At 42.5% G+C, this 27,934-nt stretch overlaps 2 protein-coding genes across 2 annotated transcripts; one reads left to right on the top strand and one right to left on the bottom strand.

Annotated features, from left to right (window-relative positions):
* The first annotated feature begins 613 nt into the window (after positions 1-613).
* On the top strand, positions 614-25,335 carry ATP6V0D2 (ATPase H+ transporting V0 subunit d2). The gene is made up of 8 exons (XM_073329370.1): positions 614-811; positions 9,007-9,178; positions 11,024-11,202; positions 12,522-12,601; positions 19,002-19,079; positions 22,414-22,590; positions 24,287-24,364; positions 24,908-25,335. The coding sequence occupies exons 1-8, from the start codon at positions 682-684 to the stop codon at positions 25,067-25,069; spliced, it is 1,056 nt and encodes a 351-aa protein (XP_073185471.1). The 5' UTR covers positions 614-681; the 3' UTR covers positions 25,070-25,335.
* LOC140905875 (uncharacterized) lies at positions 16,772-18,451 on the bottom strand. The gene is made up of 2 exons (XM_073329368.2): positions 17,869-18,451; positions 16,772-17,292 (listed from the first exon to the last, which is right to left on the bottom strand). Exons 1-2 carry the CDS (start codon positions 18,449-18,451, stop codon positions 16,772-16,774), a joined length of 1,104 nt encoding a protein of 367 aa, XP_073185469.1.
* Positions 25,336-27,934: the final 2,599 nt, after the last annotated feature.

Here is a 27,934-nt window from a genome sequence, read left to right as displayed (position 1 = left end):
TGTAGCAGGGCAGGACTGATTAAGCCCAAAGAAGGTCATTAACCCTTTCCTCACCAATGCAGGCTTTGTATACCCCATCACACTTCAGGATGAGGTAGGACATCAGGGTAGTAATCTTGCATTTTTTACACATTGCTTTCTACACAGGAGTGCAAAAGACAATTTTTTCTTTTGTAAAAACCAGACATTTACAAATTATATGAGTTTCTTGAATAGCAGCATCTGCATTCAGGCAATTGAGTGCAATCATTCTTCAATATCTGATCAGAGATGACCTAAAAAAACCTGACCCTAATATATTCAAGAAGTATGAAAATCCAATTCAAGTTTAATTGTACATTCTAAGTCCAGCTCCAAATCACTTTATGTAAAAAGTGGTTAAATCCTTTGCCCCTTCTTCTGTCTCTCCTTAGCCCATAGCAGATCCCAGCTCTGATTCTGACAGGAAGGAGTTATATTTGTTGTCTGGCTGATTAGCTGGTGTTTTGTAAGCATCAAGCAAAGTATAGCCAAACTACACTGGGAGCAATAAACAGGAAGAAACAAGTCAGAAAACCCAACCACGAGCTGACTGGAAATTAGTGACTATTCGTCATCACCTTCAAAAGAGAAGCACAAGACTTAGTACTCAAGGCTGTCACTTCCACAGAACAGCACAGAGATTAAGCCCTTTTCATCACCATGCTGGGGTACTCAGAGTTTTACTTCAATGTGGACCATGGCTACCTGGAGGGGCTGGTCCGAGGTTTTAAAGCTGGGATCTTGACGAATGCAGACTACATCAACCTAGTGCAGTGTGAAACACTGGAAGGTGAGTCTGTTCGTTTACCTTATCGAGAGACAAATACTGTTGGCTAGATCACTGATGAAAGTTAAAAAAGAGAAAGGTGAGAAAAAGAAAGATGATAAGGGATAATGTAATTGAAAACAAGTAGTAATCCTGTTTTTCCCTTTTGGAAACATGCTAGAGAATATAGAATCATAGAATATCAGGGTTGGAAGGGACCTCAGGAGGTCATCTAGTCCAACCCCCTGCTCAAAGCAGGACCAATCCCCAGCAAAATCATCCCAGCCAGGGCTTTGTCAAGCCTGACCTTAAAAACTTCTAAGGAAGGAGATTCCACCACCTCCCTAGGTAACGCATTCCAGTGTTTCACCACCCTCCTAGTGAAAAAGTTTTTCCAAATATCCAACCTAAACCTCCCCCACTGCAACTTGAGACCATTACTCCTCATCCTATTTAATAGGAGTGAAGTCAATATGGTTCTATAGAAGTTACTCAATGAATCTATAGGCTGAGATTTTCAAAGGGATTGATACCCTACTTACAGTTTTTTCACCATACTACACAGAATTATATATCTGTATAGGATGGTTCACAAAAACCTGGAAAAAGCTTATCATTTGGTACTAAATCCATAGGATTTTCCCATAGGATTTAGGACTGTGTTACTGCATGGTTTTTAGATCATTAAGAGAGTTTCCATTTAAAGTGAGGGAAAAACTGGGTTTTAGGGAGATAAAGTTGTATTACTATTAAACGAAGAAAGGCTTTTGTGAAGGTGACTTTGTTGCAGAGGAGACGGGAACATGCAGTTGTTTCCAAAGCAGCTTTTCTGCGGGTCAGACTGGCCACAGACTAGATCATGCAGATTTGTGAGAATAGATAAGGAGATGATCCTTCTCCAGGCATTTCTGAAAAAACAACTTACAAGCAGAAACCTTCTTTTGCAAGTAAATGAACACAGACTTTCTTCTGTATCTGAGAGTAATAACAGCAATTATTTAACCAAAATCTTTTACACTTAGGAATTGTATTAGGTAAAATTATCAGCATAATGACTAGAAATGCAAGTTCATTGTGTCTGGAAAATTAGCAGCTTTGCTTCTGCAGTGATGGTAGCAGAATCGGTAGGAAGCTGAAACTTGCCCACAACACTCATCCCTCCCTCCTTACAAGGCTGGACTAGTGGATCTTACAATAGCTTGGAAGTGTGACCAGTTCCTGTAACCTTTCTGTACTAGTGAATATGGCCTAAGGAACTTATCAATTCTACAGATATATTCCAGCTACAGCAGGTAATTTCCATGAAACAAATATCTCCTGCTCAATGAATGTACAAGCTCTACTTCAAAATGCTGAGAGAAATAACTGACAGAGTGACTGAGTTATTAAACACAGTGATCTTTCTTCCTTTATGTCTTCTGTGCTCTCCAGGAGACAAACAGGTGATGTTCCCTGAGTCTCCTCAGAGTATAAATTAGCTCCATAGCTGTTTTCTCAAAGAGTGAAGAAATTCCTCACTTTGAGAAAAATCTTATTTTTCATACATTTAAAAAAATACCCCATCTTTTCAAAAAGTGATCATTCAAGAAAATACTTAATGGGGTTCTGGAAAAACAGAAACAACACTAAAGAAATTCTGGTTCATTTAAAAATTAAGATATTGTTAAAGAGAAAACAATTATTAAAAATGTATCTGCCTTTCAAAAGTACTGTATGTGTTCATGATGTTTTACAGACAGATAAGTGTAAGAAGCCAAGATCCTTCTCTAAATGAGCTTTGCAGTATAAATTAATTCTAATGAGGATTTTTTTTTTAAATCTTGCTTCCTAATCTTAACTTTACTTTAGAATCCACACACATTAGAGCCGTAGTCTGTAGCAATCCCCCTTCTGTCATGGGCTTTTGTATAATTGTATTCTCCCCATTTAACTCTTCAGTGTTTTCTTCCTTAGTAGCATTTGGCAGTTTAAAAAAATAATACTAGATTCCCTCATATACCCCAAATTTAACAGTGACAACCAAAACCAGAGTGTCAGAATTACACCCATTACTATTTACATTAGGTGTGGGCAATAATTTTCGCCACTCCACAAATTTTGGTAAATTGTCACAGGCCGCACATTTCTACTATATTAATGGAGGAGGTGTGGGGTCTGGGAGGAAGTTTGGTGCAGGAGAGGGCTCTGGGCTGGGGCAGGGGGTTGTGGTGTAGGGTCTGGGAGGTTGCAGGAGGGGGTTCTGACCTGGGGAAGGGGGTTGGGGTGCAGGAGGTGGTGCGAGGTGGAGGCTCTGGCCGGGAGGCACGTACCACAGGTGGCTCCTGGCCGGCAGTGCAGCAGGGCTCAGACAGACTGCTTACTTGCCTACTGTGTCCCCTCCTGGAAGCAGCTGCAGCTATCTGCTGCTGGCAGTCTCTGCGTGCCCCTTGTGGGGAGGGGGTAGCAGGTCTCTGTGCGCTGCCTGTGCCTGCGCCTGCAAGCACCACCCCCACAGTTCCCATTCGCTGGTTTCCAGCCAATGGGAGCTGTGAGGATGGTGCTGGGGGCGGGGGCAGTGCGCAGAGCTGTCTCCCCCTTCCCCCCAGCCAGGGGCACGCAGAGACATGCCAGTAGTAGCCAGTCACTTCCGGGAGTTGTGTGGGGCCACGGCAGGCACGCAGCCTGCCTGAGTGCCCCGCTGCACTGCGGAACTTTTAGTGGCCCAGAGATTGCGAGGGGGCAGCCAAAGAACCTGGCGGGCTGGACAGAAATGTTAGATGGGCTGGATCCGGCCCGTGAGCTGTATTTTGCCCACCCCTGATTTACATGCACTATATCCTAATAATAATAACTACAAGACTGTAGGTTAGAACTTTGCACTTCCTTGAAAATCTTAGGATGAGTCAAGAGTGGCAGTGAATACTCAGCCCAGAGGGAGAAGGGGCTAATATGGGGGGTCATGGGCTGCTCCAAGTGCAGGAGAGGCCTCCTGTCTAAGTTACTGCAATTTTTGAGGGGCTGCCACACAGCCAGGAATCTCTGCATCAGTGTACTGCTTCCCTGCCCACAACACAGTCCATACATCAGGACCTGTGATGGGGTTATTGAAAGGAAGCCTTATGGTTGTCTCCACAGTACGTGTGCTGAGGGAAATCCTCTTTCAGCCTCAGCTGGGGCTTTTAGGGTCCCCTTATGCCATTCTGGCCCTTTTACACAAAGTTAGGAGCTGGCACATTGGTGAGGGTCTCACCCTCAATATTTTACCCTCATAACACCAATGTGCAAAGAGGATAGTACTAATTTCTTATTTCTTAGGTAGGTAGCTAAGTCACAGAAGAATTAGAGGCCCAATTCTGCTACCATTAACATCAGTGAGAGTAGGCCCTCTAAGTAGGCCCTTACCTGTCCCAATATAGGCTGTGACCCTAGCAGTGGAAAGTCCAGCCAGAGCTAGATGATGTCCATAAGGCATGATGCAGGGACAAAGCACTGGGGGATATGGTAGAGAGATGAAGGGTGTTTCAGTGGTTAGATTGCTATCCTAGGACTCAGGAGACCTGGTTCAATTTCTTGCTCCACCACAGACTTCCTGTGTGACCTTGAGCATATCACTCAGTATGTACCTCAGTTCCCCATCTGTAAAATAGGGATAATAGCACTTTCCGATCTCACAAGGGAGTTGGGACAACAAACACATTCAAGAGTGTGAGGTGCTCAGATGCTACAGTAGTGGGGGCAATATAAAATACAGAAGATAAACAGATGGGCTGATTCAGTGCTTTTTGGGAGCAGTTCCCAGGGAATCCTCTTCGATGGAGTCCCAGCTGCAGCTGAAGGTAGACCTCCATAGGAAGGAAATGCTACTGCCTTTGCTGTCCCTAGCTATCTTAGAGTTTTATACTGCTCACCATCACCATAGCATATGAGTGCCTTCAGCATAAAAATCAATAGCAATAGCAAAGTCCCTTGTGGACTTTGTGGAGTCTGACACTTCTTTCTTTACGGGGTTAAACTCTGCTTGAGGCACAGGTTTTTGGGGGGAGGTGGGAGGTTGCAAGAGGTATGAAAATAAAAACAGGTGTTTGAACTGTGAGCATCACTTATGGTGGAAACTTATTGGCAGCTAAAGGCATGGCATCTCCCTCTCTCTCTCTCCCCCAACGGTCTCATGTAGATACTGAAAGGAATAAATGATGTGGGTTCCCATGAGATCCTGCAGGTAAGGGGTTTTAGAAGAAGGAGCAGTTACTCATCATCACTCTGAGTTCTGCTGGAGTGGAATGATTGGCGTCTCTGTAGTGATGGGCCATTTACTCCTGTTATATCATGTAGGTGTATTAGTAATACTTTGGGTCCACTGTGTCAAAGCTGAAGGGATGTCCAGCAGTATGGGCACTGAGATCTTACCTTGTGTCCATGGCCATGAGGAGACAGTTTTTTAATGTTGTGAGAGCAGTCTCCTTGCTCTCCCCAGTCTAAACATTGATTGTGAGGCAACAAAGATGTTGGCTGATGTCACATGTTGTTGGAGCTTGGTGGTTACTACTTGCTCAATTATTTTGACCAGGAACTGGAAGTTGGAGACTGGACAATAGTGGAGAGCTCCTCAGGGTCAAGCGTTGGCTTCTTGAGGACTGGATGAACGATGTAATTTTTTCAAGTAATTTGGTTAATGTGCTTCTCTGAAGGAGTCACTATTTCCATTAGTAGTGGGCATAGCTACTGTTCTCTGGCTTTTACCAGCAAGAGGAGCAGGGATCTATTTAATAGGTTTGTTACTTTAATAATTTTTCAGAGTTTCTTCATCTTTGGCATGTGTGATGAGGCCAAACTCAGTCAGCAGTGATGGGGCAGATAATACAAGCTGGTCACAGGTGGAATTTTCTTTCCCAGTTAGCTCAATACATATTCTACAACTACAACCATTACTTGACAGGGACCACATCCTGAAAAAAGTTTTTCTGCCCTTCAAACAACTCCCTTGCCTCTCCAAGCTAATCATCAGAAGCAAGCTCCCCGTAGACCAGAACACACTACCTCAAAAGCAGCACCAAACCCTGCCAGAACAACAGATGCAAAACCTGCAAACATATCTTCACTGCAACACCCTCCCACCACAACACACCTTTGACAATCCATGAGTCCTAACCATCCTTGTCACAACCTGTGATGTACCTTATCCAATGCACTAAATGCTCCAATAGCAATGATGTGAGAGAAACCAGACAATCACTACACTCTTTAATGAACTCTTACAGGAAAATGATAGAAGGCAAAGACTATGTCTACACTAGTACTTTTGTCAGTAAAACTTGTTGGTCGGGGTGTGGTTAAAAAAACCCAGACAGACGTAAGTTTCACTGACAGCAATGCCCGTGTGGACAGTGCTATGTCAGCAGGAGACACTCTCCCACCAGCATAACTACCGCCACTCATTGGGGTAGTTTAATTATGCTGACAGGAGAGCTCTCTGCTGTTGACATAGAGCGGCTACATGGGAGACCTTACAGTGGTGCAGCTGCAGCAGTACAGCTGTGCTGCTATTAGGTCTCTAGTGTAGTCATAGCCAAAAACACACTATCGCCTGTAGGCGAACACTTGTAGCAAAAGTGATCACTCTATATCTGACCTATCAGTCCTGCTCCTCAAAGGAAACCTTCACAACACTTTCAAAAGACAAGCCTGAGAGCTTACATTCATAACTTTGCTAGACACCGAAAATCATGGACTAATTAGAAACACTGGATTTATGGTTTATTGCAGCAATCTGTAACCCACTAACAACTCCCCCAGCAGCTTCTCCCCTCCCCTTTCCTCCCTATGACTGATGGGGTGTTAAGAGGCCACTTCACCTTGAAATATGTGATAATTACTTACGCTAAACATTCTGTTCAAACCTTGTATTTAGCACTGACACTTCTTAGTTTCCCAGACCTGAAGAGCTCTGTGTAAGCTCAAAAGCTTGTCTCTCTCACCAACATAAGTTGGTCCAATAAAAAATATTACTTCACTCACCTTGTCTCTTTAATATCCTGGGACTAACATGGCTACAACACTGCATACAATACATATTTTGATGATCTTATCAGGGGAGCATGTTAACAGCTCTTTGCAGAGCTTGATACTTGAGACTGGTGTCTGGATTATGCAGTATGGATTGACTAGCCACCTCACTCCAGAGAGGAAGGCCCCTTAAGAGTGTCTGGTTTCAGAGTAGCAGCCGTGTTAGTCTGTATTCGCAAAAAGAAAAGGAGTACTAGTGGCACCTTAGAGACTAACCAATTTATTTGAGCGTAAGCTTTCGTGAGCTACAGCTCATGTCATCAGATGCATTCAGTGGAATACAATGTAGAGTAGCTGTATCCCAAGATGCTAGGAGTGCATTTGTGAGGAGTAAATCAAGGCAAATGAGTCAGTGGCACAGTTGGAAATAGATCACAGGAAGCTTGACTCCTATTCCTCTCTGATGACGCAGTAATGTACTCTAACCTCTACATATTAGTTTGATATATTTAAAAAAAAAAAAAAGCTAAATTATCACTTTTCATCTTCATAGAAAATGTACGTATGTGATACAAAATATGGGTGAGTATAAAAAGATTTTTAATATATTTAGACTTGTTTTTAAGCATAATTATATTTATGTTGGATTGTTTTATCGTGCTTATATTTTTCCTTGATCTAGCGAGATTAAGCTGAGTATTTTTTCAGTTAGAAAAGAAACCTGTACTGCACCACTCTGGATACTTCCAGTTATCTGACTCCATTGTCTATGTGCTTGAAAGGACATAACCTTTACAAATGTTTTGTCAACAGAATCTTGTGTTTAATATTGTAAAGACTTGTTTAACATGATTTCCTTCATAAGGAATTAGTTAATACTGGCAGCATTCAGTCTGGTGCAGGAAGACCTAGAGAAACACTAGCAGATGCACAGGTACTAACTGGAGTGAGTTAGTTTGACAAAAGGAGTGTGTTGAATGCAATCACTATAATGGGCCCAGTCGGGTGGTTACTCTGTGTATGTTATTGAGCGCAACAGAACATTTGTACAGTATTCAGAAAGGCTTTGTTATCAAGGCACTATAGCAAGTCTACTACTTTTTGCTAACTGCCACTTTGGAATTCATTTGTAAATGTAATAATTGTGAATCACAAAAAAGATATTATCCCAAACCCTATCACTTACAATAGTGCCACTAGAGCATATGAAGCTATTATTTTAGAATATGTCAGTGGCTTTTTTTTTTAAAAGGGAATGAATGCTGAACAGGTCTGAATACTAAAAATAAATCCAAATCCCTTGTTCTACCATCAGTATTGGAAAATGGTCATAAAGCCAGGGGACAATAGTTAAGGGAACTCATATTGGGAATCCTTTGGTGGCATAGGGTTTCTGTAGTGACTTCCGCAGACCCTCCCAGTGCAGGAAGCATGGACAGGATTTTCCTATGTCTATGACCCAGCTTCTAGAATAGCCCTTTGGAGTTGCTAACAGCAGAAGTTAGAAAAGTCCAAATGTCAGGGCCCAAATGTCAGAAGAGCATCAGAGTGACTTTTCTTGAGCTGTGCTGTACAGAACTTGGCTGGAGCCTGTTTCTGGGCTAAGCAGTACCATTACAAGTATACATCTGAGTGCTGATATATCTTCATATATATAAGACCATAGTCCTCCTGGAGATATAAATAATCAATCTGAACAATGGAAGAATTCTCTAATAAAGTTATAGGGCCAGATTCACTCCTGATTTATCCCAGCTTCTACCCACATAAATCAGGAGCTCTGGGGACAGATAGTCAACTGGAGGCAGGTTACGGTGGTGCAACCGCACGCTTAGGATGTGGGTAGTGAATAAAGCTGACTGGAGAAGAGGTGAGATAGAGCAGGTGGGAGAATGTGCTGTTTCACCCCATCACCACTGCAGTGTCACTGGTGGGACTCTATGGAGATTACGGCAGCCCTGCCCTAAGACAACCTCTGAGGAGCTACGTACAATTTGCATCTCCTATAATATGTAAAAAAGCCTGGTTAGGAAAGGAAGGTGCAAATCTGTGCTAGCCCTGCACTTGCTCTAAATGAAGATAATGACAAAATTCCCTTTGACTTCACTGGAAGATGATCAAGTCTTAATATGGAAATATAGGGTAAAAACACCGAAATATGTAAAGTTATTCCAGTTGGATCTATTTCTAGTGTTGTGACAGTTTATCCTCATGGTCTCTTCTGAATCTATTTGTAGACTTGAAGTTACATCTACAGACCACAGACTATGGCAACTTCTTGGCCAATGAAACTGGCCCTCTCACCATTTCCACCATTGATGACAAACTGAAAGACAAATTACTCACAGAATTTCAATACTTTAGAAACCATGCCTTTGAGCCACTTGCCATGTTTCTGAACTTTATCACGTAAGTTAAGTTACCTCTTTATTTCAATTGCCACATTATTCAAAGTAAGTCAGGGTAAATTTCTTGTTCTCGCAATTTACACACAGCTGGCCAATAAGTGAAATTTATTTAATACTGTACCATTTTTAAAAAGTGTAACTCAGTGTTTAGAAATCTAAATAAAAGTCTGTTCTTATTTGTTACATCATGAACTAACAGTTTCAAAGTTGTATTACTTGTTTGGCGTGGAGGAGGTGAGATGGGGAGGAGAAATTTACATTTTTCAAAAGATAATTGTTTTTAAATTAGGGTTTGGATTTTTGGGGCAAGATGAAGAAACTAATGATATAGAAGATAGGAGTTCTAATGCAGAGTACATACTCTATATTTCCATCCAGATAGCAAACTCTGCATCTTGTTTCAAGGTGGCAATCTAAATATGAATTTCTGTGGTCTTTAGTGAGATGTTTAGATCCTAGTAGCTTTATTTTTGAAAGATCTAAGTGCTATTTGATCTGGTCTTGACTTTAACAACATATTACTGAGAGAACATAGACCTGATTTATGTTGGTTTGGATGCTTTAGCAAAATCACCTCTTCTCTGTAGTAAACACTTCAGTACACATTCTTATCTTATCTTTTAATACATGGTGACTGTGACAAACTTGCAAGACTTTACTTCCCAGCTTAGTTTGGGGTAGTAATATTTTTTCCTGACACAAAAGTAAAGTATCATTAATTTTTTCCTCAGTATCATCATAAAGATTGCTGAGTTAATTTTGTGCATGGACTAATAAACATGGTGATTCTGAAAGACCGCACTAGGACAGTTATGCACTAGAACCATGCAAAATTCACAATTCTTATTTTACAGAATTTCATTCAAAAATTATTGCTGTTTTCATTTCACAGTTTTGCATGCACACATTCCCCTCCCCCATCAGCATACACTGTGGTGTTTTGCAGTAGGGATAGTACTTTCGTAGTACATCACATACCTTTCACTTCACTAAGCTACATGTCCAAAATCCTTTAATCTCCTTTCAAAATTTGCATAGGAAATTCAGAATCAGCGAAACAAAACTGAAGAGTAATATCCATTCTTTAAATGTCACAGGTAAAACACTATGGAAATCTATTCTGTCCACATGTGTTACAGCCCCAAAGTTCCTCAGGGTCATAGCAACATGATGTCCATGAATGATAGGTTTTGCATTTCAATTTCAGAGTTACTGAAAAGGTCCAGATCATTCACTCTCATAGTAAACCCACAGAAGACTGCTAAGAGGGAAGAAATCTCTGTGAGGATCCCTATAGCCATGGGGCTGGTCTCAAGGATGCTGAGGGATCTGCAGGAGGCCAGGATCTTCCCCTGAGCTCTGTAGTTATAGTGTCCACCAGTCATGATAGCTCACTTAAAAGAATAACTCCATCAGCAGAAGTGGTTCTAGAGGAACTTTGAATACAGGCACGTTAGATACTTGCAGTTATCCTTATGTTCCCCATGGGAAACAGCAGTATCCCCAAATAGCAACAGCTTCTAGTTCATCAGATGTACTTTTGATGCAATATATTAGTAGATCTTAAATCAGAATCACATCCTGAGGCTGCAATGCTGCATAAGAAGACTTACCATACATTCATGCTTACTCCTTTCTTTAGAACAAGTCCAAAAGCACTTATATGTCAAAGCAACACCAGCATTCAAAATTAAGGTTATCTAGCAGCCATTTTTCTGTCTGTGAGATGTTGATATTTGAATAGATGAAAACAGAGCAAGTCCTTTGGTGGTTTATGGTCTGTAGGGGTTTTTTTTATATTTAAGAAATAAATAATGTTGTTTTGTAACCTTTTTTTCAAACTCAGGTACAGCTATATGATTGACAACGTGATTCTGTTGATAACTGGTACACTGCATCAGCGACCCATAGCTGAACTTGTTCCCAAGTGCCACCCTTTGGGCAGTTTTGAGCAAATGGAAGCAGTCAGCATTGCCCCAAACCCTGCAGAGCTATTCAATGCAATTTTGGTTGACACACCATTAGGTATGAAAATGTAATGATCTGTCTGCAGATGCTCCTCTTCACATATTCCTGATAATTTCATTTCAGAACACACCAGCAGTTGTTTCACCAGATATTATATGATTTGATAATTTAACCTATGAGTAATTGGCAAGTGAATTGCAGGACAAGATGCATTTTTTAAAGTGGTATTTTGTGCATTTCACAAAACAATTTTAAAATAAGTCAGTTGATTAACAATTTTTATTTAACCCGAATAGAAGTCACATATAGAAAATATGCTACTCTAGATCAAATTTTTATAGCTTACTTTCAGAAATATCAAGGGACTCTGATAATGTTTGAATTCTTATTTCAGAAGTGTACTGTAAACATATGCCAACAGCTGTTTCCATAAATGAATCATTTAGGACAACTCCTGCCCATGTCTCTTTAGGCGCCAAGGTCCCTGGTAATGGCACCAGTTATTATTATTAAATATTTATTTTATGGCAGTGCCCAAAAGCCCCAGCTGCGTGTGGGCACCCATTGTGCTTGGCACAGTGCAAACACAGAAAGAGCCGATCCCTGCATTGAATGGTTTACAATCAAAAGATAAAACAGACCAAGGAATGAGGTTGTGGATATAATATACAAGCAAAAGAATATGGTGAACAATTGGCATAGCTTTGTTAGTTACACTTACAGTAATTTTAAGTTATTCAACTGCGCAAAGTGGGATAGGATTTTGTGTGCACCCTATGTGCTATGTTGAGCCCCACTCTGTAGGCATTCCCTGCGTAAAGGAGCTAGAGCAGGGATAGACTGGGGAAAGATTGGGGCTGGAGGATCCTTTGTTATATGGAGCCTCTGGTCCTTCCCCATATACAAAAACACACACGGAAGAGGTATGGCTAGGGAAGGGAGGCTACACCACCAATTGGGCTGGAGTACCCTCTGCAGAGCAGCTCCATGACCTGGGAAGGAAGATTCTTCTCTTCATTCCACTCTGGAAATCTCCCCAAAGCCCAGCCCAACTACTTGTGCTAAGTGCTAGGGAGTAGGTTAGGGCCTTAAAATAATTACTCTGTTAGGCATCCCCATCTGATGCTCTCTGGAGATTTGGGCACTGACAGCTAGATTGATTTCCCTTGTAGCAAAATCCCAGCATATAGAGAAAAATTAAGAGGATTTCACATATTTACCTTTCTGTTTCTCCTCCCACTTCCCCCTCAAATTACCTTTTATTGAAACCACAACTCCTTGATCGCTACCACAGAGTTTGTAGATTGCTACTGGTCAGGGATACTCACATATCTCCATATGAATTTATTCTGTAATTTAACAATTTCTGCTTTCAGCTCCTTTCTTTCAAGACTGCTTGTCTGAAAATGACTTGGATGAAATGAACATTGAAATAATGCGAAACAAACTGTACAAGGTAAATGCTTCTTAGAATACTATACTGTAAACTTCCTATAAAAGTGAAAAAAAATCACAAGAAAATGATAGAACATCTGGAATTTGAGAACTATCATCATGTTCTATTTTTTAAAATGAAAATGCTGTGGGTGTAAACTAGTGTCTTAATCCATTTGCTTACGATTAACTAAAAGTCATTTTAAGTTGTCAACCAAACATCACAGCATTGTTGGATCTTAAGACATCCATAATAGGTTTTCTAGACTCCCACAATTTTTGGCATGACTAACCTTTCTCTTATTTACAAAAGGTAAATAACTTGAAGATTTCTAATTACTTCGATTCTACCACTTTAAATTCCATTTAGTAGAGTTCATTATTGACATTGTCTATGATCAGTAGAGTTGATTGAATTTTTTCAAATTTTGAAGTTTTAGTGTACATTTTTGAATGTTGACAAAAGGGAAAAATTGATGAAGTGTGTTAATTTTTTCAACCAGCTCTACATTTAAACTAAGTGTTTTGCTTAATTTTAATCCTGCTTTTTCTAGTCTGTAGCATTGCTACAGCAGCTTGTGAGAACAATTTCTTCTTTGTAGTATCTCATTCTGCACTTATTGGATGTTTACTGTAGCATGCAGTGATACTGTAGCATAGTGATTTACATCTTCTCAGTGCTTTACGAATATTAATTAGTACATAGGACCATATCATATCATAGGCTATTTCCAGACTATACATATTTCATTCCCATAAATTTTCGTCCTAATCCATTCTCTTCAAACCTTTTAGTATCCTATTTGTTCAGCTATTTTCTTTCTTCCTTTCACAGCTGATGCCCCAAATTGTATGCAATATTCCTGTAATAGTGCAAAAGGGAAAAACTATTCATTTGGTCTTACAAGTATTATTTATACCTCCCAAGTCTGCATTTGCTTTTTAAATATTCAGTGCATTATTACCATTCATATTTACATTTTCATCAACAATTACACCCAGGGTTTTTATTCTCCCACATTACTACTGTCCAGCCACTCATTTCTTATAACATATAGCTTTAATTTTTATATCCTATGTGCAATGCTTGTTAAATTATCCTTGTTAAATCTCTTTATATCCCTCTCTTCTCACTCCTCCAAATTATTGGGGGATCATTCAATATCTTCTAAATTATTAAGAATTTCCGCTTTCCCTGCCTTCAGATTAATGTCAGCTCTGAATTTTATCAATGAATTGTTTAGCCCTTCCTCCAGATGGTATTGTCCTGGGTCCATCATGGAACCCCACAGACAGATTCTCAATAGGTTGCCTCCATTTATGGTTAGCTGTTTATTATGTGGAGCTAGAGACTGCTTCCTTTAATAAGATTCTGTGATGTTGTAGCAAATGTCTTTCCACAACTTAAAAGTAACAATGCCCTCAGAGGGGATCATAGGAAAAACAGCATGTAACTCAGAAAAATATTTACTAACACAAAGTTTACTTCTCGGGCACACAGGGGTTTCACTAAACAGATCATGTGCTGAGAAAGTTCCAAGGCAATTGGAGTGAGACTCCTCACCAGGTCACAGTGGCAGTGGATGTGCTGTACAGCCCCAAGCTGCAGTAGCTTTGTTGGCTGATGTGACCTAACTCAGGGTTTTGAGAGGCATGGGGCAGAGATTAGCTCATGTATCCGCCTAGTTACAGACTCACAGCTGTAGCACCTGTCCCCAAACCCCTCCTCTGCATTGGACTGCTGAGTTTCCCTCAGCCATTTGCTTCCTGTGCAGTGGCAGTTCATTGGATCTGGAGTCCAGAGGCCTTCAGCACCCTCTTTGGAGAGCAGGGAGAGTGCAGTATTTGTCCATTACATCCTTTAGACGTTACTAAGGGTATGTCTACACTACGAAATTAGGTCGAATTTATAGAAGTCGGTTTTTTTGAAATCGGTTTTATATATTCGAGTGTGTGTGTCCCCACAGAAAATGCTCTAAGTGCATTAAGTGCATTAACTCGGCGGAGCGCTTCCACAGTACCGAGGCAAGCGTCGACTTCTGGAGCGTTGCACTGTGGGTAGCTATCCCACAGTTCCCGCAGTCTCTGCTGCCCATTGGAATTCTGGGTTGATATCCCAATGCCTGATGGGGCTAAAACATTGTCGCGGGTGGTTCTGGGTACATATCGTCAGGACCCCATTCCCACCCTCCCTCCCCCCGTGAAAGCAAGGGCAGACAATCATTTCGCGCCTTTTTTGTCTGCTGCCAGCCAAAGATGTAAAGGCTCGATGGAGTGGGTCAGAACAAGACATAGACCAGATTTGTTTTGGACTCATTTTCCTCCTCCCCTGTCTAGATCACACTGCAGTCAGTCACAGAGAAGGCGCAGCGAGGTTAATCTAGCCATGTATCAATCAGAGGCCAGGCTAACCTCCTTGTTCCAATAACAACGATAACTTTGGTGCACCATTTCTTATTGGAACCCTCCGTGCAGTCCTGCCTGAAATACTCCTTGATGTACAGGCACACCCTTTGTTGATTTTAGCTCCCTGAAGCCAACCCTGTAAGCCGTGTCGTCAGTCGCCCCTCCCTCCGTCAGAGCAACGGCAGACAATCGTTCCGCGCCTTCTTTCTGTGCGGACGCCATACCAAGGCAAGCATGGAGGCCGCTGAGCTCATTTTGGCAATTAGGAGCACATCAACCACCACACGCATTATCCAGCAGTATATGCAGCACCAGAACATGGCAAAGCGATACCGGGCGAGGAGGCGACGTCAGCGCGGTCCCGTGAGTGATCAGGACATGGACACAGATTTCTCTGAAAGCATGGGCCCTGCCAATGCATGCATCATGGTGCTAATGGGGCAGGTTCATGCTGTGGAACGCCGATTCTGGGCTCGGGAAACAAGCACAGACTGGTGGGACCGCATAGTGTTGCAGGTCTGGGACGATTCCCAGTGGCTGCGAAACTTTTGCATGCGTAAGGGCACTTTCATGGAACTTTGTGACTTGCTTTCCCCTGCCCTGAAGCGCATGAATACCAGGATGAGAGCAGCCCTCACAGTTGAGAAGCGAGTGGCGATAGCCCTGTGGAAGCTTGCAATGCCAGACAGCTACCGGTCAGTTGGGAATCAATTTGGAGTGGGCAAATCTACTGTGGGGGCTGCTGTGATGCAAGTAGCTCACGCAATCAAAGATCTGCTGATATCAAGGGTAGTGACCCTGGGAAATGTGCAGGTCATAGTGGATGGCTTTGCTGCAATGGGATTCCCTAACTGTGGTGGGGCTATAGACGGAACCCATATCCCTATCTTGGCACCAGAGCACCAAGCCGGCGAGTACATAAACCGCAAGGGGTACTTTTCGATAGTGCTGCAAGCTCTGGTGGATCACAAGGGACGTTTCACCAACATCAACGTGGGATGGCCGGGAAAGGTGCATGACGCTCGCATCTTCAGGAACTCTGGTCTGTTTCAAAAGCTGCAGGAAGGGACTTTCTTCCCAGACCAGAAAATAACTGTTGGGGATGTTGAAATGCCTATATGTATCCTTGGGGACCCAGCCTACCCCTTAATGCCATGGCTCATGAAGCCGTACACAGGCAGCCTGGACAGTAGTCAGGAGCTGTTCAACTACAGGCTGAGCAAGTGCAGAATGGTGGTAGAATGTGCATTTGGACGTTTAAAGGCGCGCTGGCGCAGTTTACTGACTCGCTTAGACCTCAGCGAAACCAATATTCCCACTGTTATTACTGCTTGCTGTGTGCTCCACAATATCTGTGAGAGTAAGGGGGAGACGTTTATGGCGGCGTGGGAGATTGAGGCAAATCGCCTGGCTGCTGGTTACGCGCAGCCAGACACCAGGGCGGTTAGAAGAGCTCAGGAGGGCGCGGTACGCATCAGAGAAGCTTTGAAAACCAGTTTCATGACTGGCCAGGCTACAGTGTGAAAGTTCTGTTTGTTTCTCCTTGATGAAACCCCCCGCCCCTTGGTTCACTCTACTTCCCTGTAAGCTAACCACCCTCCCCTCCTCCCTTTAATCACCGCTTGCAGAGGCAATAAAGTCATTGCTGCTTCACAGTCATGCATTCGTTATTCATTCATCACACAAATAGGGGGATGACTACCAAGGTATCCCAGGAGGGGTGGTGGAGGAGGGAAGGAAAATGCCACACAGCACTTTAAGCACAGCACTTTAAAAGTTTACAACTTTAAAATTTATTGAATGACAGCCTTCTTTTTTTTGGGCAATCCTCTGTTGTGGAGTCGCTGGTTGGCCGGAGGCCCCCCCACCGCGTTCTTGGGCGTCTGGGTGTGGAGGCTATGGAACTTGGGGAGGAGGGCGGTTGGTTACAGAGGGGCAGCAGTGGCAGTCTGTGCTCCAGCTGCCTTTGCTGCAGCTCAACCATACACTGGAGCATTCTGGTTTGGTCCTGCAGCAGCCTCAGCATTGAATCCTGCCTTCTCTCATCACGCTGCCGCCACATTTGAGCTTCAGCCCTGTCTTCTGCCCGCCACTTACTCTCTTCAGCCCTCCACCTCTCCTCCCGGTCATTTTGTGCTTTCCTGCACTCTGACATTATTTGCCTCCACGCATTCGTCTGTGCTCTGTCAGTGTGGGAGGACAGCATTAGCTCGGAGAACATTTCATCTCGAGTGCGTTTTTTTTTCTTTCTAAGCTTCACTAGCCTCTGGGAAGGAGAAGATCCTGTGATCATTGAAACACATGCAGCTGGTGGAGAAAAAAAAAGGGACAGCGGTATTTAAAAAGACACATTTTATAAAACAGTGGCTACACTCTTTCAGGGTAAACCTTGCTGTTAACATTACATACATAGCACATGTGCTTTCGTTACAAGGTCGCATTTTGCCTCCTCCCACCGCGTGACTACCCCCTCAACCCTCCCCCCTCCCCGTGGCTAACAGCGGGGAACATTTCTGTTCAGCCACAGGCAAACAGCACAGCAGGAATGTGTCCCTGAAGAAAAGCACCCTATTTCAACCAGGTGACCATGAATTATATCTCACTCTCCTGAGGATAACACAGAGAGAGAAAGAACGGATTTTGGTTGAATGCCAGCAAACATACACTGCAATGCTTTGTTCTACAGTGATTCCCGAGTATGTGTTACTGGCCTGGAGTGATAAAAGTGTCCTACCATGAAGGACGAAATAAGGCTGCCCTCCCCAGAAACCTTTTGCAAAGGCTTTAGGACTACATCTAGGAGAACCGCAAATGCCAGGGCAAAGTAATCCTTTCACATGCTTGCTTTTAAACCATGTATAGCATTTTAAAAGGTACACTCACCAGAGGTCCCTTCTCCGCCTGCTGGGTCCAGGAGGCAGCCTTGGGTGGGTTCGGGGGGTAGTGGCTCCAGGTCTAGGGTGAGAAACAGTTCCTGGCTGTCGGGAAAACCGGTTTCTCCGCTTGCTTGCTGTGAGCTATCTACAACCTCCTCCTCCTCCTCATCTTCTTCGTCCCCAAAACCTGCTTTCGTATTGCCTCCATCTCCATTGAAGGAGTCAAACAACACGGCTGGGGTAGTGGTGGCTGAACCCCCTAAAATGGCATGCAGCTCATCATAGAAGCGGCATGTTTGGGGCTCTGACCCAGAGCGGCTGTTCGCCTCTCTGGTTTTCTGGTAGGCTTGCCTCAGCTCCTTCAGGTTCACGCGGCACTGCTTCGGGTCCCTGTTATGGCCTCTGTCCTTCATGCCCTGGGAGATTTTCACAAAGGTTTTGGCATTTCGAAAACTGGAACGGAGTTCTGATAGCACGGATTCCTCTCCCCAAACAGCGATCAGATCCCGTACCTCCCGTTCGGTCCATGCTGGAGCTCTTTTGCGATTCTGGGACTCCATCATGGTCACCTGTGCTGATGAGTTCTGCATGGTCACCTGCAGCTTGCCACGCTGGCCAAACAGGAAATGAGATTCAAAAGTTCGCGGTTCTTTTCCTGTCTACCTGGCCAGTGCATCTGAGTTGAGAGTGCTGTCCAGAGCGGTCAGAATGGAGCACTCTGGGATAGCTCCCGGAGGCCAATAACATCAAATTGTGTCCACAGTACCCCAAATTCGAGCTGGGAACGTCGATTTAAGCACTAATCCACTTGTCAGGGGTGGAGTAAGGAAATCGATTTTAAGAGCCCTTTAAGTCGAAATAAAGGGCTTCACTGTGTGGACGGGTGCAGGTTTAAATCGATTTAACGCTGCTAAATTCGACCTAAAGTCCTAGTGTAGACCAGGGCTAACATTTTAAGAGGAAGACATTTTAATTTTTCAGGCTCAATCTAGTAAAGCATTTAAACGCATGCTTACCTTTAAGTATGTAAGTATCCCATCAATTTCAACTGGAATACCCACATGCTTATGTGCTTTGATGGACTGGGGCCTTAATGAAGTTCTATATAAAATGTGTCTTTTTCTCCCTCTTTTCTCCTAGTCTTATCTCGAGGCTTTTTATAAGTTCTGTGAAAAACAAGGAGGCACCACAGCAGAAATAATGTGCCCTGTTCTTGAGGTAAGAAGAGTGCAGACCTTACGCATCTAAGTATTCCATGAGGCTTTTCTAGCTCAATTATTTAAAGTGCTTTTCCTGCTCCTTCCTTCTTTTCCCGATTTGTGAAACTACTTTGCCTGACATTCAACTTTTCTCTGAGTGACAACTGGTTTACTAGGATCTGATGAAAACACTTGTTTCAGGTCCAAATTCAACAATTACTTACAAAAGTAGCCATTCCATTTCAAGAGAGGAGTCAGCCTCAGTTAGTATTTTTCTATAACTGCCACAGTAGAAGAGTTACCAACCTGTGCAGTAGTATCGGAGATCTCTTACATTTGTTAATACACTTGGTATAAGGAAGGAAAAAAGCTGATTTAGATTTTTCTAACACCTTTCCCCCTGACATTAGGTCTTGATATTGAAGGTCTCAAATCACTGATTTTTAAAGGGTATTAACTGGCAGAAATACAGTGTCGTAGAGCCTTGATTTTCAAAAGTGCTTATTGTTGGTCTAATTCTGGTCCCCTTGAAGTTAATTCTCCAAGTCAGAACTGAGTGACTTTTGAAATTTCCATCCTGCAGGAAATCCAGACATTTCAACACATTTGTTTTCACCCCAAATTGGCACACAGTAGAAATTTTGAATTTTTCTGTGGAACAGAAATTCCAGAATAACTGATTCAGAAATGTTGAAATGTTTTGTTTTGACAGTTTTCAAATGAAACAGTTTGACATTCACAAAACTGAAATGTTTCATTTGTTGTAATGAAGCAAAGTGCTTTGTTTAAAATAATTTTCAACTGCATTTCCCATTATACTACATTACAACTCCCATAAGGCATCTCAGAAGCTTGATGCCCCCATTTTCATCTATGGTAGGCCAGGCAGGGAGACTGCCCTACATCTCCCATGATGTGCCATACAGAGCTTGGTTAGAGTGAAATCTGTGTTGCATTGTGGGAGATGGAGTACTTGTGGCACCTTAGAGACTAACCAATTTATTTGAGCATAAGCTTTCGTGAGCTACAGCATTATGCATCTGATGAAGTGAGCTGTAGTTCACGAAAGCTTATGCTCAAATAAATTGGTTAGTCTCTAAGGTGCCACAAGACTTCCTTTTCTTTTTGCGAATACAGACTAACACGGCTGCTACTCTGAAACCTGTCATTATGGGAGATGTAGTCCTCCAGGGAGCTCAGACTATTGGAGAGAATGGAGGCCTATGAGTTGATATGGAAATGCAATTTAATGTTTTATTGAACTGATTCAGAATGAAACAACAGAATAAAAAACAAAATATTCCTATTTGGGTTGGTCTGATCCGAAATAAAATATTTCATTTCCACTTTCTGCACAAACTGAGATTTTCTTGTGGAAAGTTTCCATTTTGCAGAAATAGCATTTTCCATGAGAAAATAATTCAGATACAAAATTCTCGACCGGCTCTAGTTGAAGTCAATGGGAGTTTTACCAGTGACTTCAGTGGGAACAAGAGTATGCCCATGCTAAGCATTTTTGCATATAGATCAGCCGGCTATCAGTGTAGAGTTCTTTATAGAAGCATTAGCCCCCATAACATTAAACTAATCTAAGGATATGTGTTGAAACGTCTGTCTTTTTATAAAGACATCTAATAAAGAAGTTTAATTATACGGATGAAGAAGAAGTTGCCATTTATACCGTACTTTCATACATATGCTCAGGTCTCACCCTGCAAACCTTACTCAAACGTGCAGCCATTCTGCAGTCAATGGAACTATAACCATAAGAAAGGGTTGCATGATCATTCCCCAAACTAAAGAAGTTACCATATTTAAATATAATTTAAATGTACATTGTCCTCAAAATACTATAGATATAATGGCTAAACGTCACCCTATATAGACATTATAGGTCAAATCCTCCTGCTTTCTCTACTTATGAAAGTAGACCTACTGGAGTTGATGTGCCTACTCACATTAGTAAGGCAAGTAGGATTTGGCTCTATTACTTATTAACCAGAAATCTTTTCATGCACACTTATTTTCTAATCATTTCCCCATTGTTTATTCTCTTTCCCTATGCTGAAGTCATGCCAGTGCAATCAGGTCACTGTTAGAACTTGTTCTAGTCCATGCTCAGAATCTAAGAATGTAAATCTGTTCTTAAATTTGCAAAACAATGTTGCAACTGCTAAAATGTAAACAAATTATATTGCTCAATAGAAAACTGTAATTCTCTGCTCACCAAAGCATTCTGAAAGTTCACACACTCGGAAGCACTTCACACTGCTTAAATTCTGCTCATGCTGGCTGTATTTTGATCTGGATAATTCTCAAGCAAGCCCAGTAATTAGCTGAGCCATAACTTTTTTTAAAAAGGTACTGTGCTTTAAAAAAAGAAGAAAGGAAAAAAAGCTATTTTGGTCCCAAGTCATTAAAATAATTGGTAAACTTAAAGATCATTTAAACTTTCACTTATCTTTAAAATATGAATTAAATCCCTCAGGGTGATAAGTGAAATTTTCTCTTGTGCAGAGGAACAAAACAAGGCCTATATGTTGGCATGAATTTTACAGTTTTCCCTGCAGCAGTAGATAGAACTGACATCTAAAGCTGTCAGAAGAAACATAGCCCTCTGCTTTAGGTGTTAGTAATCATTTAGTGCAGAGAAAACACAGAAACCTGGAGGCTAGAACCTGGCAGGCAAAATGTTTCAGTTCACCTCTCCTACGTCCTTATCTGTTGTTTTAAGTCCTCTGCACATGTAGCAATTATTTTTAAACTTTTCCATTTCACCTTTAATCTCAATAGCAGCTCTCCAGAGACCTGAAGTTACTGAAATAAATGCGGTCTACTTTTGATCTCTCTCTCTCTCTCTTTTTTTTTTTTTTTTTTTGTTTAAATGTGTTGAGCAATGTTACTTAAATCTACAAGGGGGAAAGGGAAAAGATTTCCTAGTAGTCTGCAGAATTAAATGTTTTGAGAAGCAAGTAGGGAAATGAGGGGGTGGGCAGTGGATGGGATGAGACGTCAGTGCAAGAGTCATAGAATGAAAGCTTAACTTTCTTAATTTCTCGTTAGAGAGACAAGGGGGAGCGAGGTAATATCTTTTATTGGATGAATTTCTGTTGGGGAGAGAGACAAGCTTTTGAGATGACATAGAGCAGTCATCCAATACGTAGTATCAAAAATCATAGGGCCTACTTCTTGCAAACACTTTCTACCAAGTGTAGCACTTACTGATTTGAGTAGTCCTGTTAGACTTTAATGGGACTACTCATGGCATTAAACACTAGCACTCATTATTATGCTGTTTTTTAGAATCAAGACATCTAATTAAGTCTGTTACCTGTTTTGTTTTATGAATTAAGTTTGAAGCAGACCGACGTGCCTTTATCATCACCATTAATTCATTTGGCACGGAGCTGAGTAAAGACGACAGAGAGAAACTATATCCAACTTGTGGAAAACTTTATCCAGAAGGCTTACATCTCCTGGCCAACGCAGAGGACTATGAGCAAGTGAAGTGTGTGGCAGATTACTATGCAGTATGTAAGATGTTTCAAATGTCTTTCAATATTCCAGGATGTTGGCTTCCAAGAAAAGCCCTGCACTACAAGATGAAAACATTTTTTAAAAAGTCAAGTATCCAACCCAAGTATCAAATTCAAAGGATCCAAAATGACGGTATATTGAATCAAAGGCTTTCAGTACAGGAAATTGAGAACATTGAAGTTATTGCATTAGTGTAGTACAAATGCCCATCACAGAGACATGAAAGTAGGGCCAAATCATACCTTCCTACAAGCAAAACTGTTCCCATACCACAAAGGTCCCAAGAAACTCAGGTTCATTTTTTGGCAGTGAAGACAAGTCTGACATTTCTTGGCAGATTATGGTTCCCCCTTGTCCCAAGGTAGTTCTGGTCCCCATGTATCCACCCCCATCCTGTAGGGACCCTGGGACCCAGGCCTCCCTCAGCCGGAGAGTTTCCCCTCTCTTTTACCTGCACAGTGCATGAGCCAGTACCGCCAGCAGTCAAGTTCTCAGTAGATTCTTCTGCACTCTGTACAGAAACAAGCTCCCCATGTGCCGGGCTGCCACATCATTTAGCCCAGTCGCCCCTCTGTTTGAACAGAGCAGTGGTGGGGACAAATTTCACTGGTGTTGTGACCACTCAGCTGGAGTGATGCTCCAGACTGCTCCGGCAGCAGCTGTACTGATTTAGCACAGGATCACTGCTTAAAAGTGATTGGGATATCCCTCTCCAGTTCCACAGCCCATGGTACTTTGAGTAAGTGCAAAAACCTTGGTGTGTGGGGCTGCCTCCGCATCTAGAGCCCTCACCTAACTGGCACCGCTGCTTCTCAGTTGTTACCTCAGGGAAGAGGGGTTTAGGCAGCCATGAAAATGCAGGCTGTATTCTTCCAAACCTACAGATCATAGGGATTTACAGAAAAGGGGTCCAAGCCCCCATAGGACCTCCCTGTCCACTGGCAGCATGGCTCCTACACAAGTTGCACTGCCACTGGAGAGGCATGTCACACATGCACACACAAACGTTCTCTGTGAGGAGGGTGAAGCAACAGAGACTAAGCGAATGCTACTTGCAGCAGTCTTGATCGGTGTCTACACTGTGCTATGTCAGCAGAAGACGCTCTCCTGTCGATGTAATGCATCTTCACCAGATGCGCTACATTGGTGCCCTCCTTTCACAAAAAAAAAAAAAAACATCAGATCTTTCTATCAGATCTTTGTAGTGAATTTTGTGGTTCAGCCTCCCTTCTACAACACAAGTTGCATCACAAATTAATACATACAGATTGCACCCATATTTTGCATCTGCTAAACGAACTGTGAATGCAAGCATGATTTTTGTGCTTCTAGCTACTTGACCTGCATTCACAAGATGGAGGCTGCCTTTCTGAAAATGTGTTTCTAAGTCACTGAAGAAGTCCTGAAGTAAATGGGGTAGTTGTACTCATGCAATAGCAAACCCCTTACAGTTCTCTTATTTAAATTGTGAAGTTCAGAGGGAAAAGGGGAGGACAAGCAAGGGCAAATGCCACTATTTTTCTCCTTCAGTGCATATTTGCATGGTCCATGCATTCTAGACAATCAAGTACAGTCTGCATGGGTTCCTATTTACAGAAAGATTACTTAATGTAGAGAAGGTTTGTTTGATTTTGATAAATAGGATGAATTAACATATTATTTCTCATTGGTGATGGTTTGTGCTTCTAGGAATACAAGGCTATGTTTGAAGGGGTAGGAAATGGTACGGGAGAAAAGACACTGGAAGATGCATTTTTTGAACATGAGGTAAGACGTTCCACCTCTAAATGTATTACTATCAAAACAATTTTACTCATCTGTGACAGGGAGTGGTGGTCGTCATTCAGTAGATAGTGCTATTTCTTCTGAGTCTATACTGACCCAATAACCCAACATTGTGTTAGGACACACTGCACTATTATAATTGGTATATTTGGAGGAGACAAAACAGAAGGCTTCACTTTCTAAGTAAAACAAATGCCAGGGCACCCTTTGAAAGTGTGTGATTGCAGGTTTAAAGCCTCATGGTATGGCCAAATTCCATCTCAAGCAATTATAAACCAGTTACTGAAATTTCCTCTGCAATATCCATAGGAGACAGCATTTATTTCCTGCCCTAAATTCTTGGATGATGTTTCTGTGATCTGTTAAAGAGTTGCCGCAATTAAACCAGACATTGCTGCATTTTGATCATGCTTTTAGTGGGCAGATCCCTCGTTATAGTTAGTTAAATTTGTAAAGTGCTTAAGAATCCTATTCTTCTTTAATGCATCATTTTAAAGATAGTTCTGATTTAATGTTTTTCCTTAGGTAAAAATGAATGTGCTTGCCTTCAATAACCAGTTCCATTTTGGAGTGTTCTACGCTTATGTCAAGCTGAAGGAACAAGAAAGCAGAAATATTGTCTGGATTGCTGAGTGCATTTCCCAGAGACATAGAACAAAAATTAACAACTACATTCCTATTTTCTAATTCAGTTAATTTATAGTTCTAGAGTGCACAAACAGAAACAATTTGTGAATACTGAAGAAGAACATTTTTAAAAAGTTTTTCACAGATTTTACAAAATGTATTAATGGTCACCTTTATACATAGCACAATGGAAACAAAACAAAAACTAAGATCATAGATACAAGTATTTTCCCCTTTATCAGATAATAATTGACTGAATCTTATTTTTAGCTGTTTTTCCCCCCTCAAATGCTCATTTTAATTTAGTTGGTCAATAAAAATTGCCTACAGGTTCCTGTTTGTTTCTTCTTTGCCTCCCATGCCAATATAAGTGTCACGTCTGTTTTGCACTAGTGGTTTTTGGAAGTCTCATCAGAAGATTTAATTTGAGAAACTAACTAGCAGTTTTCTCAAAGGACATGGTTTGATACATGCCAGTAGAACCACAATTTCAGTCCTAGAAGATCATAGTTAAGTGAAAGTTAAGGATCTCTTAACGCTGCTGTTACAAGGGACAAGAAGGACTAACTGGGGGAATAGCGAGACAGACAAAACCTGTGACGGTCCCCTTGCAGCTCTTCCACCACTTTCTTCCTTCTAGCTAGGGTTGCCAACTTTCTAATGGCACAAAACTGAACAACTTCACCCTGTCTCTTCTCTGAGGCCCCACCCCCACTCACTCCAGCCCCCCTCTCTCCATCACTTGCTCTCCCCCACCCTCACTCACTTTCATTGGGCTGCGGCAGGGGGCTGAAATGCAGGAGGGGGTGAGGGCTCCAGAGTGGGACCAAACATGAGGGGTTCAGGGTGTGCGAGCGGGCTTTGGGCTGGGGTAGCAGTGCGGGCTCCAGATGGGGGTGTGGGCTCTGGGGTGGGGCTGGGAATGAGCAGTTTGGGGTGCAGGAGGGGCCTCAGGGCTGTGGCAGGGGTTTGGGTGTGGGAGGGGGTGCAGGCTCTGGGAGGGGGCTTAGGGCTGGGGTAGAGGATTGGGGTGCAGGAGGGAGTGTGGGCTCTGGGAGGGAGTTTGGGTGAGGGTGGGGGTTCCGACCTGGGGCAGAAGGTTGGGGTGCAGGGTCTGGAAGGCAGTTTGGGTGCGCAAGGGGGTTCCGACCTAGGGCAGAGGATTCAGGATGTGGACTCTGGCTGCGCGGTGCTTGCCTCAGGCAGCTCCTGATCAGCAGTGCAGTGGGGCTAGGGTCTGCCCTAGCTTCGCGCTGCTCCTGGAAGTGGCCAGCATGTTTGGCCCCTAGGCGGAGGCATGGCCAAGTGGCTCTGTGCAGGGTGCATTGCTTGCACCCCCAGGTGCTGCCCCCCACAGCTCCCATTGGTCACGGTTAGCCAATGGGAGCTGCGGAGCAGGCACTGAGAGTGCAGGGCATATGTGGAGCTTCCCTGATTGCCCCTGGACCTACGGGCCGCAGGGACATGCTGGCCACTTCTGGGAGCTGTGCAGGGCCAGAACAGGCAGAGAGCCTGCCTTAGCCCCACTGCGCCACCAACCGGACCTTTAATGGACTGGTCAGCGGTGCTGACCAGAGCCGCCAGGGTCCTTTTTCGACCGAGCGTTTTGGTAGAAAACCAGACGCCTGGCAACCCTACATCTAGGATGTGAGCACTAAACTTCACCAAATTCCATAGTCATGGAGCCAGTGGTGTAGAGGTCAAGAGACTGTAACCATGGGAGGCACTCAGATACCATGTTTTAAGTACCATAGGAGAATCAAGATGATTATATAAATTCAAACTTCAGAAAAAATAAATTCCTTTGAAAGCCACAACTTAGATAAACATCTCTTAAATTTCAGATGTAACTGATGAGTTAAATACCAGAACTTCCCATGCTGTTTTGGATACTTATGAATTGTACGGAAAACCAAAGATGTTAATGTACTGCATGAATCATTGTACAGAAGAATACTAGTGCTTTAAATTATTTTGTAATAACTTCAGTTGACAATTTTCTTTAGGAACATATTACAGCATTAGGAATTTTTTAAAAGCTTGTAATTAATGAGGAAATATAAGTCACTGTTTAAAAGAAATTCACTACACTGTAAGTCTATTTGGTATCTCTGAACCACCTTATCTTGTAACCCTACATTATCAGTGAAGGAACAAAATATGGACACCATGTAGAATCAAGCACATGGGTTTATTACGCACAGCACTGGTGGAGTGTCACCTTGCTTATTAGGCTCAGAGACACTGCCAAACAACTGATTACAATAGATTATATGGATTGTCCATGGGCGGAGGGAAATGACGGGGTAGGCAGTCCCAGACCCCTGGATAGGTCCAACAGCAAGACAAGATAAGCACAGTAGCCAATAGTCAAAGATTACATAATGTTTTCGCCCATGGTTTCAGGTTAACACATGACACTTAATTAGTACACAGGTGTTTTCCTTTAAACAATACATAGAGTGTGTTAGTATAAAATATATACGTTGAATTCTGATTTGGGATCCATAGGAATGAAGTAGCTCCCCTGATTGTCCGACAGGTACACACCTAGGAGTTAAAGCAAAGGGACAAATGTAAAGTATATAGCAATAAGGATAGTCTTTTAGTTGTTCATTTGTGTTTCTAAGGCAGGCACTGGCAGTGGCTTGGAGGAGAGGTGTACATCTGTGAGAGGGAGGATATCATATCTCATACTGACATGTTTTAACCTCTTCCATAAACTCAAGGCTGGTGTGTAGGAAGGCACCTCTTCTACAGAAGAAACAGGGCCCGTTTCATTCCTTTGGTCTGTTTGTAACTTTGAGATAAAGCCACCAATTATAATTTCCACCTGGCTTCTTGCTGACCAAGCTTATCTTAGCAAAAAACAAGGTTGTCCTTTGTTTGTTCTGCTTCTTTGCTAATATTATTCACTATTTGCTA

The sequence above is a fragment of the Lepidochelys kempii genome, chromosome 2, assembly GCF_965140285.1.
Source record: "Lepidochelys kempii isolate rLepKem1 chromosome 2, rLepKem1.hap1, whole genome shotgun sequence".
In the NCBI taxonomy this organism is placed as follows: domain Eukaryota; kingdom Metazoa; phylum Chordata; order Testudines; family Cheloniidae; genus Lepidochelys; species Lepidochelys kempii.
Note: the sequence above shows the minus strand (reverse complement) of the source record. Positions and strands in the feature narration are given on the sequence as shown.